At 45.4% G+C, this 14,901-nt stretch overlaps 1 protein-coding gene across 1 annotated transcript; it reads left to right on the top strand.

The window, feature by feature from the left end:
* The first annotated feature begins 700 nt into the window (after nucleotides 1–700).
* Nucleotides 701–3,061, top strand: LOC124690208 (subtilisin-like protease 4). The gene has a single exon (XM_047223624.1). The coding sequence runs from the start codon at nucleotides 701–703 to the stop codon at nucleotides 3,059–3,061; it is 2,361 nt and encodes a 786-aa protein (XP_047079580.1).
* The last annotated feature ends 11,840 nt before the right edge of the window (nucleotides 3,062–14,901 follow it).

The raw sequence follows: 14,901 nt of genomic DNA, 5'->3' as shown, positions 1-14,901 counted from the left end.
GCCTCTCCTTTATGTAAATATAGATATCAACATAAGAAGTTGTGAGCCCTCTTCTGAAAAAAACTAGTCTGGTAAGTGGTAAGGTGGGATACCATCGCCCTTGCAAATGCAAAGTGTGCTATGCCCCCCTCCGCAACCAATGTGAAGCTAAATCAACCAAACATAACCATGCGGTGATACTGTCAATAACTCCTCAGTGCTTGTTTGGTAATAGCTAGATGGAATGTTGTCGCACATTTTAGTTAAATCGTAGAGTCGTCTCTACTAATCAATAGTTATCGTCCTAATTCAATGATGGAAACACTCTAGTGCATATCACATCGTTGCTGGCCTAGAGATAACGATTAGTAAGGAATGTGTAGAGATATGATTCGTTTCTTGTCTTCTACCTGTATACATACTTGTCCGAGAGGCTCAATAATACAACATTCAATATATTGCGCCAAACCCCATGTTTGACTATGAGGCCGGGTGCGGAGTCCTCTCTTCCGTTTCCTCCACATGCGAAGCTCAAATGAAGCATGCCAATGGAAACTCGTGGCGCAAAACAAGCCGCCCCAACAAACCTCGCCTACCGTTGCTAATATTAGGCGTACCGCGCGCCGTTCACGCACAAGTTTAGGACACGAAGCAATCCCTCGATCGTAAGTTTGTCTCTTGGACTCCTTGGCCTACCTCTGTACGTAGTTCGTCGTCTCCAATGGAGCGCTTAGGCGTCGTCTTCTTCTTCGTCGCCTCGTGGCTGCTGGCCGGCGTGGTGGTTGCGCACCACGACCACGGCGTGCACAAGAACTACCTCATCCTCGTGCGGCGGCCGTACGAGTACGACCGGCGCGTGTACAAGGACGTGTCGAGCTGGCACGCGTCGCTGCTGGCGTCGGTGTGCGATCAGGCCAAGGAGGAGCTGGAAGCGGACCCGGCGAACGCGCCGCGGCTCATCTACTCGTACCGCAACGTCGTCAATGGCTTCTCGGCGCGCCTCACCACGGACGAGCTCGGCAAGATGGCGCAGGCGGACTGGTTCGTGAAGGCGGTCCCCGAGAAGACGTACCAGCTCATGACCACGCACACGCCACGGATGCTCGGGCTCACCGGCCCGACGATCTTCCACAGCGGCGTGTGGAACAGGAGCAACATGGGCGAGGGGATCATCATCGGCGTCCTCGACGGCGGCATCACCCCCGGGCACCCGTCGTTCGACGGCACGGGCATGCCGCCGCCGCCGGCCAAGTGGAAGGGGCGGTGCGACTTCAACAGCTCGGCGTGCAACAACAAGCTCATCGGCGCGCGGTCCTTCTTCGAGTCGGCGAGGTGGAATTGGAAAGGGGGCGACGACCCGGTGCTTCCCATCGACGAGAGCGAACACGGGACGCACACGTCGAGCACTGCGGCCGGCGCGTTCGTGCCGGGAGCCAACGCAATGGGCAGTGGCGTGGGCACGGCGGCCGGCATGGCGCCCCGCGCGCACCTGGCGTTTTACCAGGTGTGCTTCGTGGGCAAGGGCTGCGACCGCGACGACATACTCGCGGCGATCGACGACGCCATGGAGGACGGCGTCGACCTGCTCTCGATATCCATCGGCGACGACAATGCCGGAGACTTCGCCGCCGACCCCATTGCGCTCGGGGGATACAGCGCCATCATGAGAGGCATCTTTGTGTGCACGGCTGCTGGGAACAGCGGCCCGGACGTAGCGACGGTTGCCAACGAGGCGCCGTGGCTGCTCACCGTGGGCGCGGCCACAACCGACCGGAGGGCCGTTGCCGATGTTAAGCTTGGCAATGGACTCGAGATCAGAGGTGAATCATACTACCAGCCGAGCACCTACGTGAGCAAGCTGCGGCCGTTGGCGAGGGACACCGCCGCCGACGGCACGTGTTCGGACAAGAGCGTCCTAACGTCCGAGCAAGTCAGCGGAAAGATTGTGCTTTGCTACACCGGCGGCAACCTGACCAACCTCCAGAAGGGGAGCATCCTGCACGACGCCGGCGCTGCCGCCGTGATCATCGTTTCACAGGACTGGGCTGGGTCCGTGATCTCACCCAAGGCGCATGCCCTCCCAGCAGCGCAAATCGAATACAAGTCAGCGGAGAAGATCCAGGCGTACATGAATTCCTCCAAGAACCCGACGGCTCGACTGGTCTTCAGGGGGACGGTGTTAGGCAACCGCGTGTCGCCGATCGCGGCGCCATTCTCGTCGCGGGGACCCAGCAAGCAGAACCCGGGGATTCTCAAGCCTGACATCACCGGCCCTGGAGTGAACATAATCGCCGCCGTGCCCAAGCCCGAGGGACTCGCCCAGCCGCCCAACGAACTGGCGTACAAGTTCGACATCATGTCCGGCACGTCCATGGCCGCGCCGCACATCAGCGGGATTGCCGCGCTGATCAAGAAAGCGCACCCGACGTGGTCGCCGGCGGCCATCAAGTCGGCCATGATGACGACGACCGACATAAGGGATCGGCGCCGGATGCCGATACTGGACTATGACGGCCATCATGCCAACATGTTTGCGCTGGGCGCCGGTTTCATCAACCCCACGAGGGCCATGAACCCGGGACTGGTGTACAACCTCAGCGCCCATGACTACATCCCCTACCTGTGCAGGCTCGGGTACAGCGACCACGAGATGAACTCCATCATCCACCCGGCGCCACCAATGTTGTGCGCGCAGCAACCGGTGGTCGAACAGAAGGACCTCAACTACCCGTCCATCACCGTCGTCCTCGACGAGGAGCCCTACGCCGTGAACGTCAGCCGCGCGGTGACGAACGTCGGGAACGGCAAGGCGGTGTACACGGCGTCGACCGACGAGGTTCCGCCGACGCTGTCGGTGACGGTGACGCCGAGCAGGCTCAGGTTCAGCGCGCTGAACGAGGTGCAGACCTTCACGGTGACCATCAGCAGCAAGAACGTGCGGCTGAAGAAACGCATCACGGAAGGGCAGCTCAAGTGGGTCTCGGGGAAGCACGTCGTGCGTAGCCCTATAGTCGTGTCCTCCAAGAAGTTCTTCCAGAACCAGAAGAACACGACGAGTACGGATCAGCACACGGCGGGCTGATCATCCGTAACTAGCCGGCATACACGTACGTAGGAGGGATTACTTCGTTAGCATTTAGCTTCCATCTTGAGGCCGGTGGATGATCTGGAACACGAATTTCTGAAAGTAGATGCTCCGCATGCTACAATTAATTTCCATGAAATGAAAGCCTGTTGGGTAGGAATGCAAGACATGAATGAAAGAGAAAAACAAGGGAAATGTTGTGGACACCCTTCTTTTGGTGCAATTTCATATTTTGAATTCTGTCATGAACTCATGATACATGGGAAAAGAGTTCGTGTATAGTGAGAATTTATGTTTTTTTTTTTTCGAGAGCACGCGCAAAACGTGCTTTATCTTTATAGAAGAGAGAGCAAAACAAAATACAAGAACAACACCAAGGTACTGCGAACACACACATGCCACCCTCCCTCCGCCTAGGCCTACTCTCTCGCTATATCTAGCCTCCCTCCTCTCTTGGCCCTCTCGCAAAGGTGGAAATCATCTCTAATCTGGACCACCATTTGGTCCACCGTCTTCTGCTCCCTCTCATTTGCGAACGCCCTCGCATTACGCTGCTTCCATATCGTCCATGCCGAGCTGATGACCATGGAATCGAAACGCTTTCTGTCGATCCTCCTCATTCGCTTCCGGGCCTCCGTCCACCATCTCTGTAGGTTACCCGTGCCTCCTGGGTCGGCCATCCGTAACCCTGCACCAAACCTGTCTCGCATAAGGGCATAGGACAAGAACGTGGTCAACACTGTCCTCGCCTTGCAGGCACGTATAACATGCATCCGGGTGCTCCTGCAGCCCGTGCCTGGCTCTCCTGTCGGAGGTCCACAAGAGGTATCTCAGAGCCAATCATGCGAAGATCTTGCATTTCATGGGTGAAAAAGAGCCCCAAACTGGTCTGCTCATACTCCATCTAACACTCCCTTGGCGGAGCATCTCATATGTGGACTTTGCCGTGTACGCTCCACACTCCGCACCTTTCCAGCTTATTTGGTCAGGTCTCGAAACGTCTCTCTCCACGGTCTCGACCGCTTCCCACAGAGTTAGGCATTGCCTCCATAGATCAGCCGTCATCTCTCCTGGTATGTCGTCTATCCAAGCATCCTCATGTAATGCCTCCGCCACCAAGCGAGTGTTCTTTCGCCTAGTGGTTACCTTGGCGAAGATTTCCGGTGCCAGCTCCTCCGCTGTGTATCCACTGATCCATCTATCTCTCCAGAAGTAGGTCAGCTGCCCATCCCCAACACTGAATCTCGCCAGACTCTGGAACACTCCTGCTACAAGTGGGTCATTCAGCCGGGGTAGGCCCTGCCAAGGCCTCTCCGGGTCCGTGCGTCTAAGCCACATCCATCTCACTCTCAAGGCAAGGCCTTGCAGCCTCAAGTCTTTCACTCCCAACCCGCCGAACTCCTTTGGCTTGCATATGCTCTTCCAAGCCACTAGACACTGACCACCTCGAACCTCATCCTTACCAGCCCAAAAGAAATCTCTCATCCACCTATCTATGTCCTCCAACAGCCATACTGGGGCCTCCGCTACGACCATTTGGTGTACTGCTCTGGCCTCGACCACTGAGTTAATTAGGACTAGCCTTCCCTCTCTCCTGATGAGCCCTCGTTGCCACGTAGGCACGCTCTTGATAACCTGGTCTAAGAGCGGTTGCCACTCCGCTTTAGACAGGGGCCTGAGCGCCAACTGGAGGCCTAGGTACCGGATGGGAAATCTCGCAAGCTCGTATTCCAAGATCCGTGTAGTCATCTCCTCCTCCTCATGTGTTCCTCAAATCAGAGTGGCCGTCGTCTTCCTAAAATTTACTCTCAGGCCCGAGGCCTCACCAAACATGTTGAGCATGTCTCTCACTACCCACAACTCCATATTCTCCGGCTTGATGAAGATGACTACATCATCAACGTACACTGAGACTCTCTGTAAGGGTGAGATGGACGCCAAGTTCCCAAGCAACCCCTCATGTGCCGCCTTGGTGACCATGGCAGAAAGAGTCTACATGGCCGCCACAAAAAGCATGGGCGACGTGGGATCGCCCTGTCTCAAGCCTCTAGCATGGTATATGCGGTCGCCCGGTACACCGTTCACCATAACTCTCGTGTTTGCCGTATACAACAACAGCGCTATCCACTTCAAAAACCTCTCTCCGAATCCCATTTTTCTCAACACCTCAAACAGGAAGCTCCAAGAAATGGAATCAAAGGCACGAACAAGGTCTAGCTTTAACAACACTCCGGTATGCCTCCTCATGTTGATCTTCCTGGCCACTTGCCTCACTAGCACGAAGTTATCGTGCAAACTCCGGTGTTTGATGAACGCGGATTGGTTCATGCTAACAATCTCTCCGAGCCTCGGCCGCAGCCGATTCGCAATGATTTTGGAGAACAGTTTCGCAAAGCTATGCACCAGGCTTATTGGCCTAAAATCCTTGGTCTCCATCGTATCCGGTTTCTTGGGTATCAAGGTGATGAGCGCTCGGTTTAGCCGGGCAAAGCATCGACCGTCTCCCACACATAGTTTCATGATGCCAGCCAGAATGTCCGGCTTAATGATTGGCCACGCTCGCTGGTAGAATGCGCCAGTGAACCCATCTGGCCCTGGTGCCCTATCACCTGGCATCTCTCGTATCGTGTTCATCATCAGGGACCAAGACGATTTGCGGCCGGGCAATCTTCATCAACCACTTCGCACGCCCGCCAACCAACAGGGCGGTGTCCCACCGGGGGCACACCCATGGATCCTCCTGATCCATGGTTCAAGACGGAGCTCAGGCAAGAAGACAGGGGATTAGGAGTTCATGAGGGCTTACATCTTCCATATCCTCCTAGAAGAAAGTTAGCCGTCCGGAGGCCCGTAAGTCCACATCATGGAAAGTTATTTCAAGAGCTTCATAGCGAAATACCTTATATAAGTTTATGCAGGAGGACCCCCACACCGTCTAGGAGTTGGACGCGATAGCTGAAGGGATGACTCGCGGTTCAGGTCCATGGGAAGCCAGACGTGAGATACGGACTCCGGCTCCATGGAAATAGCCACCCAAGCATGGAGAGGACGGCCATGGTTCTTTAGGGTTGCGCATGTGTTAAGTACAGGGGCGGAGCTAGGAAATTTTGTCGATGGATTCACTCAGTATTTGAGCATGAAGTAACTATACTATTGTAAAAAATTAGACAATATCAAAACAAGTCCATACCATTCAGAACATAAGAAAATGAATAGTTTGTGTTGTTCTCCATGACCGGCAAAATCCGTTGGTGTCATTTGCACCCAACGCTTCTACGCTGGCTCCGCCACTGGTTAAGTAGTGTTCGACGTGTTTGTTGTTTATAGAGTGTCAGAGAGCTTTTTGCACCAATTCATCATAAAATGTTGACCAACTGGGGAATGATTCCTCCTTAGCTATAGGATGATAATCCAGTTTAAAATCCGCCCCTCCATGCGAAATTACCTTGAGATAAGGATTCGAATCCGGGTGGGCTGGCTGTGTACTCGCTAACCTTGCCACTGAGCTAGACTTAGTTCTCATGAACCAAATCATCATAATTTTGGCCCCTCCCGTGATGATTGCTGATAACAGACCCCATGCCATTGAATTGCAGAATATTGACATTCACCTTATCTCAGTTGTCCTTGCATTTCTGTGAATGCCTCATTTGATCATTTGGAGAAGTTGCACTGTACTTCTACGACTTGATTCCAGAAAATCTGAGAAGTAGCAAAAAATTTCAATTTTAACATTAATGGAGTTATTTAACCAAACATTTGCCTACATAGAAAACTCGACCATTTTGAGTAGTTGTGTTGTAATGTTGCATGATTCATGTAGAGCATTAGAAAATATTAATCAATAAGTTGGAAGGATGTTGAAAGGAAGATCTTACCGACCGCTAAAGTTCCTCTTATGTCCAAAACATGTGAATGCTTCCATTGCCCGAATCCATCTTGGTGTGTGCAGTTGTAAGCAAACATACTAAGATGGATTTAGGCAATGGAAACATGCACATATTTTGGCAAAAGAGGAACTTCGACGGATGGTAAGATGTTCCTTTCTACATCCTTGCAATTTATTTATAAATATTTTTGAAATGTTATATAAAAATCATACAACAATACAATGCAACTACTTGAAATGACAAAGTTTTCTATGCAGGCAATTTTTTTTGTTAAATAACTCTCTAGAAGTTTAAAATGGAAAATTTTCTACTGCTCCAAATATTCTAGAATCAAGTCGCGGAATCAAATTTTCAACCGTGCCCGAGGGCTGTCTTCTACCTAGTCGTCAACGAGGCACCAGAACCTACCTCTGATTGCTGATGTAGCACCGACCGATACGATGCCATCATTGGTGCCCATCCTTCCCTTCAAAAGTTGATTCAATCCATTGCATCTTAACCGTATTGTCTTCAATCGTTTAAAATCCACTAAGAGGACACCATATGTACTTTGATATAGTAAAAGAAACATAATGACATTGCCAATACCAGCAAATGTTTACTATTTTAGATTGTGATGTGTTCAGTTTGTGGAGCTACAAGCATGGTTAGCAGTTCTTTATAGTAACATGTATTGATTTGTGATATAATTATCATGTCATCGTAAATACCCATCTCTGAACGTTTTGATTTCACCTATTGAACATAAGACATTAGTGATGGCTAGCTAATGTCATTGCTGACCTCTCCTTAATTTCTTGGAGCTATCACATATACCATAATGAACAATAAAGATTATTATTTTTATTTGTTCACTATTATGTTCAAGTTTCACCCATCATTCTAGTTTTACATATCGTTATAGTTTTTCTATTAAGTATTTGAGCAACCACACGTCGCACTATGCTAAGTGTATGCAATAGAGGCAAACACTCATCATAAAATTCTAAACACAAATGAATTTGTTTGTAAAAAAGTTAAATCTTAGTATTAAACTACATACTCGAGAAGCGGCAGTGTTGTATCTCCATAACATAACCAAACAATCATACCTCTCTTTAAACTAAATTACGGTATGAAAAAGTAAATGTAGATATCTTATTGGAAAAGGTAAGAAAAAAATACTAGCATTAATGGTTTGTAGATCTACGTCCATTCCGGTTAGTTACTTAGGGTTGCGCATATGTTAAGTAGTGTAAAGGATTGACATGTTTGTTGTTTATATAGTGTCAGAGAGCTTTTTGAACCAATTCATCATGATTTTGGCCGAAGATTGCTGATAATACACCACATGCTATTGAATTGCAGAATTTTGACATCCATCTTATCTCATTTGTCCTTGCACTTTTCTTTGAATGCCTCATTTGATCATTTGGAAACATTGCACTTGATTCAAGAAAATCTGAGCAGTAGCAAAATTTTCAATTTTAACATTCATGTAATTATTTAACCAAACCTTTGCCTACATAGAAAACTCGGCCATTTTGAGTAGTTGTGTTATAATGTTGCATGATTCATGTAGATCATTAGAAAATATTAATCAATAAATTGGAAGGATGTTGAAAGGAAGATCTTACCAGCCGCCAAAATTCCTCTTATGTCCGGACAGAAGAGGAAATTGGATGGCTGGTAAGATTTTTTTTTACATCATTACAATTTATTTAGAAATATTTTTTAAATGTTCTATACGATTCATGCAACAATACAATGCAACTACACCAAATGATCAAGTTTTCTATGCAGGCAAACATTTGGTTAAATAACTCTCTAGATGTTCAAAATGGAAAATTTTCTACTACTCAAATATTCTGGAATCAAGTTGCTTAAGAGTACAATGTAACTACTCGCTCTAATTCATATTAATTAACTCAACTTTACCTAGATAAACATCCGTATCCTGATAAAATTGAGTCAATTAATTTGAATCGGATGGAATACTCAGAATGATAGAATGAGGCAGCCAAGGCAATGCAAGGATAAATATCACAAGATGAATGTCACAATTCGGCAGTTCAACAACATGTGGTGTATTAATAACAAACAGTACAGTAGTTGTCAAGCTGATGATGAACTGGTTCAATAAACTTTGTCCAGACATGTCAATCCTTCACACTACTTAACATGTGGGAAGCCCGGAGGAACCAACCCGAATGGACGAAGATCTGCGAACCATGACCGGTAGTAGTTTGTTTCTTATTTTTTCAAATAAGATATCTATATTTAACTTTCTTTTGTACCAGAATTAATTTAAAAAGAGATATCGTTGTTGATTGTTTGGTTATATTGTGGACATAACATGGCGTCACTTCTCGAGTTTGTATTACTAGCAAAATTTTACCTTTTTTACAAAAAAATATTCATTTGTATTGAAAGTTTTATGATGAGTGTTTCTTCTCTTTTGCATACACTTGGCCAGTCACACTCGACATGTGCTTAATGAAAAAACTTTATAGAAAAAGTAGAAAGATAGGTCAAACTAGAATGTTAGGTCAAACTTGAACCCAGTAGCGAAGAGTTGATTTTGCATGTTCATTGTGGATTATGGAATATATATGATAATTCAAAGAACTAAGAAAAGATCAGCAATGCCATTAGGACCATTACTATTGATCTTATGTTCAATAGGAAGAAATCGACACATAGATGTTGATGGATGGTAGTGATGTATTTGCAGTGCCGGAGCTTGAGCCAACTCCTGATGGAGTGATGGGGGTGGGGTGATCTGCCAGTGATGTACTATGATATGATAATTATACCAGAAATCAGTACAAAGTTAATGTAGCGCTGCTAACCATTACATGAAGCCCGTGCTACCTAGAGCCTCTCGTCTGCGACGGGGTTAGCCAAGTCCGCACCAATGAGATGTTGTGGCTTTGATGTCGACGACGCCATCAACGATTTCCACCTCTATGTCTAGGCCTTCCATCTTAGCGCTAAGGGGTGTCGCAACTAGTGGCACGCTTAGAGTAAGGTGGTGCCAGCAACAGCCATGAGTTGGGACTTGCCGGATTTGAGTGAGATGGGAGGGCTGGGCTAGGGAGAAGAAGAGGAAGTGTGGGGATGGAGCATGATTTTTGAGTCACCGAGTCAAGTCAAGTCACCGAGGCTGCGGCTCGTGACTTGCCGAATTGAGTCAATGACTCAGCTCGTATAGTCGCCCCAAGTCGCCCTGCTACAGTGGAAGCCAAGTTGGCCTGTTACCTTTTTTTGAGGGGTTAGTTGGCTTGTTACCAATTGCAGCCAGGCCGACCCAGCAACCACTCCCAACATCACCCCCTGGATAAAACCTAGGACAAATCCTCACCTCCTCCACCGTGCGCCGCCGCAAGCCTCTAAGCAGCCTCCGCGAGCTCTCCTACCAACCACTCCCAGCAACCGTCGGCCTCCACGAGCCTCCGCTAGCACAAATCCTCACCTCCTCCCTTGAACACAGTTGTGCGCCCCGCGGCCCTCTCCCAGCAACCACTCTGAAAGAATGAGATGTCGCCTAGAGAGGGGTGAATAGGCGATTAAAAACTCTTGCGGATTTGGCTTGTAAGAATGCGGAATTAAACTAATATTTATCTTACAAGCACAAACCCTAAATATGCTAGGCTCAACTAAGTGTGATAACAACAACTAGAGCTAATCAAGATATGCACAAGATATATATATATATATGAACAACAAGTGATAGCAAGATATAATAGATACTTCAAGCTCGATGGCTATCACAAGGAAAGTAAACTCGGGTATAGAAATAAGCGAGGCATGCGGAGATGAAGGTACGTCACGTTTGGAGAGGTGGGGATCCCACGAAGGATTTCCCAAAGCCACTCTTCTCCGAGCCAAACCCACGAAGGATAATGACCTTTTTCTTATGGTTAACTTTTCCTCCACTCCGAAGATGGCAAGCTCCACAACCACTTCACAAGCTCCACGAAGGAGAATCCCGGGCCCCTTCACAATCTTCCATGAAGGAGGTCACCGGAACACCAACCAAACCAACTAGGAGGTCACCCTCCAAGAGTAACAAGCTCATGGTCACTCACTCGAACTAATCGTGGTGGAGAGATCAACACTATGCAATGATGCAAAGCAAGAACACCAAAGGTTTTCAAATCCTTCACACTCAAATCCCACCCAAGAAACAAATGCTACGATGATATTAGAGAGGGAGAACAATGAAGGAAATCAACAAATGACTCCAAGATCTAGATCCCAAGAGTTCCCCTAACTTAGAAGAGTAATGGATTGGATGAGGTTGTAGATCTAGATATCCTCTTTCAAATACCCCAAGAATATGCAAGAATCATAGGAGGGAAGAAAGAGGAAGCAAGCTCAAGAGATTCAACAATGGTGGTCAAAAATATGCTCAAAGAACCCTAAGAACAATGGGGAAGAAGCCCCTTTTATAGCCCTTAAAAAAATGACCGAAATCGAGCCTGAACCCGGCATGACCGGAATTTTCGGTAGCCAACCCGGCATGCCGGGCCAGGTACCGGGCTGCCCAGTAGCAGCACTCGGCATGCCGAGCCACATGTCGAAAACGCGAAAACTTTTGCATCCGGACTCCGATTTCGATGATCTTGGGCTCGTTGGAATCGCGACAAAGAACTCTACAACATTATGCATAGAAACATCATAGTCCAAACATTGAGTAAGAAAAATAATAGATAAGGTTTGGCCTATCTATAAAACATCAAACCGGTAACACCTTCAAACATGAAAACGTGGTAGAATATGCATACAAATTCCGTTTTCGATGAACTTGGGCTTGTTGTAAAGCTAGCAACAAGCTCAAGAACCTCACACAGAGAAACACCAAGAAGCAACAAGATTTATGGAATGCAAAGCATGCAAAGGGTTGAGCTCGCAAAGACGATGTGATCAAGTTACCCAACTGAAAGCCCCTCTTGATAGTGCGGGTATCTATCCTATAACCCGGTCTCTCAACAACCACCTTGAGACCTGTAAAAGGAAAACCTAGCAAGGCCATACCTTTGCCTTGCGCATCCCGCTTGATCTTGATGATAACTCTTCAAGCTTCACTCAAGCCGAAATGCCTCACTTGATCATGGTTGCTTCGTGAAGACTCACGAATTCTCCCCCATACACCATGATGGGAAAGCTCCATTGATGCACATCTTAACATGTCTATGATCACAAAATGCACGGCAAGCTTCAAGCATGTGATCCTCTTGAGATGCTCAACTTAAACTTGCCCAACTCAACCTTGATGACGACCACCACTTGATGTCATCCTCTCATGGGCTATATGAGATCTCACTTTTGATGCCCCCATGGAAAGACCTAACCCACATAGACAACACAAGAGCACATATATGATGGGTTAGTTCATAAAGCATAATTGACAAGGCTTACCATACCACATGACTTCACGTGGCACATTCTTCATGCTTCATATGTTGACCAAATTTGAATCTATTCTTCGCTCTTTGTATTGGTCAACCTTCTATTGCTCTATCATACTATCTTGAGGTGTATAAAGAACTCTTCATTTGTTTGCATGCTCTAAATCTTAGTCAACCATAGCTCAACTCATGAGCCTATCATGACACCGACCTAGAGCCATATCTTGAATTCTTCACTTGGAATCAAGCACTCAAGATCCTGATCATTCATTGCTAACACATAAGCTAGAGCATGGCTAATGTGTTCCACATAAGAACTCCATCTTCATTTCTTCCTCTTGATCATATCACATATATGTCTTCAAATCGATGATCTTGATGCCAATACTCAAGGTATATCTTTATCTTCAAGGCATCCATACTTGAATCCAACACATAGACTACAAGTAGTACCAATGGAATATTCCTTCATATAAACTCAATGCAAACATCAGTTCATAGGGGTTGTCATTAATTACCAAAACCACACATAGGGAAAATGTACCCTTACAATCTCCCCCATTTTGGTAATTGATGACAACCACAATAAGAATGTTTATATAATGAATATTAGAAACAAGTATGCAACTTATCCGAGAATAAGTTGTATACAAGAGGTTGTATTTGATATGGTCAAGTAACACGAAGCTACTATCCCATATCAAAACCAGCTCTACTTACACTTAAGCACAAAGCAAACTTAAGTATAAACCATTTCCCTTAAACCCTCTAAACTTCTCCCCCATTGGCATCAAGTGCCAAAATGGGTAAAAAAATTAGAAAGCCAATATAATGTGAGTTCCTCCTCAAGGTGTGAACTTCTCATAGTTTGAGTGGAATCAAATGCACATATCCAATGACGAATACTTGAAGGAAGTCAAACTATATTGAGGATCAAAGATTGCACAAAGATAATATGGTGAAGAAAGCTTCACCAAATAAAGCAAGCAATCAAAGATCCAATTGGACAAACAAAGATATCAAGATAAGAGAGATATAGTGCCCTAAATGAAATAAGAAAGCTCCCCAAGGTTCGTGCATAAATTAGAATAGTTGCATTTGAATACAATATGCACAAACATGGAATCCTTACTCTCACTATATATCATTTAGAGCACAAATAAGATAAAGAGGATAACTTTAGTCCAATAACTTTTATGAAATATGAGTCATGAAGATAAGATAAAGTTAAGCCAAGCACTCATAAATCAAGTCCTTATCAACACCACTAAAACCAAAAGGATAAGAAGATGGTCAGCAAAGAACAAGGATATCAAGGTGATGGATTAACGCTCTCATGTATATAAGTTTCTAAAGTGGACAAGATTATCCATAAAGAAATAAGCACACACAAGAGGTTAATAAAATAAATAAGACATGATATCCAAGATGAATTCATAAAATATACCAAAGGATGTTTGCTTAAAAGCATATATAGCCTATGGCTACAATTTTCACTTATGGTATATGAATGAACTTCAACTAAGAAAATCTCAAAAACATCACAACTAACAATAAGGGAAGTAAAGCTAGTTGGAATGTTTTGAGAAAGGCAACAAGTATCACAAATAGGGATTTATTTCGCAATTTCATCAATATTGCACATAAGAGTTCTTCGAGGAATTGATATGCAATAAATTGCTAGAAGGCACTTTTGGGATAGGTGAATCATAAACATGATATATATATATATATATATATATATATATTCCCATTGTATGCATCTTCTCAAATTACTCAAATGTACTATAAGAAGTTTCCTTTAAAAAGGAATTTTCAAAAACAGCAATATTTTTGAAATAAAGAATTTCATGCCAAGATGCAACCTACAAGAGATTGGATGCTATATGAGTATGCATGAATAAGATACTTGTTACCGAGGTAGCAATGGCATGATGTAGTAGATAAGGGTTCATCGATAATCCTATCTTGGCTCCAATTCTCATATGGTGACAACACCTTCCTTATGGATGACAACCTCCATTGCATCTCCAATGTACCTAAAACAACATTCAAGTACATCTTGGTCCCCAAACTTATTGGGTCCAAAATGGTTAGACTAACCACAATACATAGGATACACTCCATATCAATATGTGCATATTTATAGATGAAGTTGGAATTTCATGCACATCTTAGCCATTTAGGATTTGATGGAGTATACCCTATATAATGGATCAAAGAAAGCAAGCATGCTACAAATATAAACAAATTACATAGAAGCATGCACAAAGACTTAAAGATCCAAGAAAGATACACTTTGGACAAAACACCAAATGAATTCAAGAAGGCATAAAGGTGTGACCAAACAAAAAAATTGTCCAAACTATATCAAAGACGCAAATCACAAAAGATTTGTTCAACAAAGTTCAACAAATGAACTAAGTAGAAATCATTGAGCATAAAAGATGAATAAAGCCACACATGCTCAAAGTTTTATCTCATTCAAGCAAATGAAACATAGAAGAAGGAATGAGATAGCAAACTCCAAAAAGAGCAAGGTTCCAACAAATAA

Source organism: Lolium rigidum, chromosome 2 (assembly GCF_022539505.1).
Source record: "Lolium rigidum isolate FL_2022 chromosome 2, APGP_CSIRO_Lrig_0.1, whole genome shotgun sequence".
Taxonomy (NCBI): domain Eukaryota; kingdom Viridiplantae; phylum Streptophyta; class Magnoliopsida; order Poales; family Poaceae; genus Lolium; species Lolium rigidum.
This window is presented reverse-complemented; position numbering and strand designations above follow the sequence as displayed.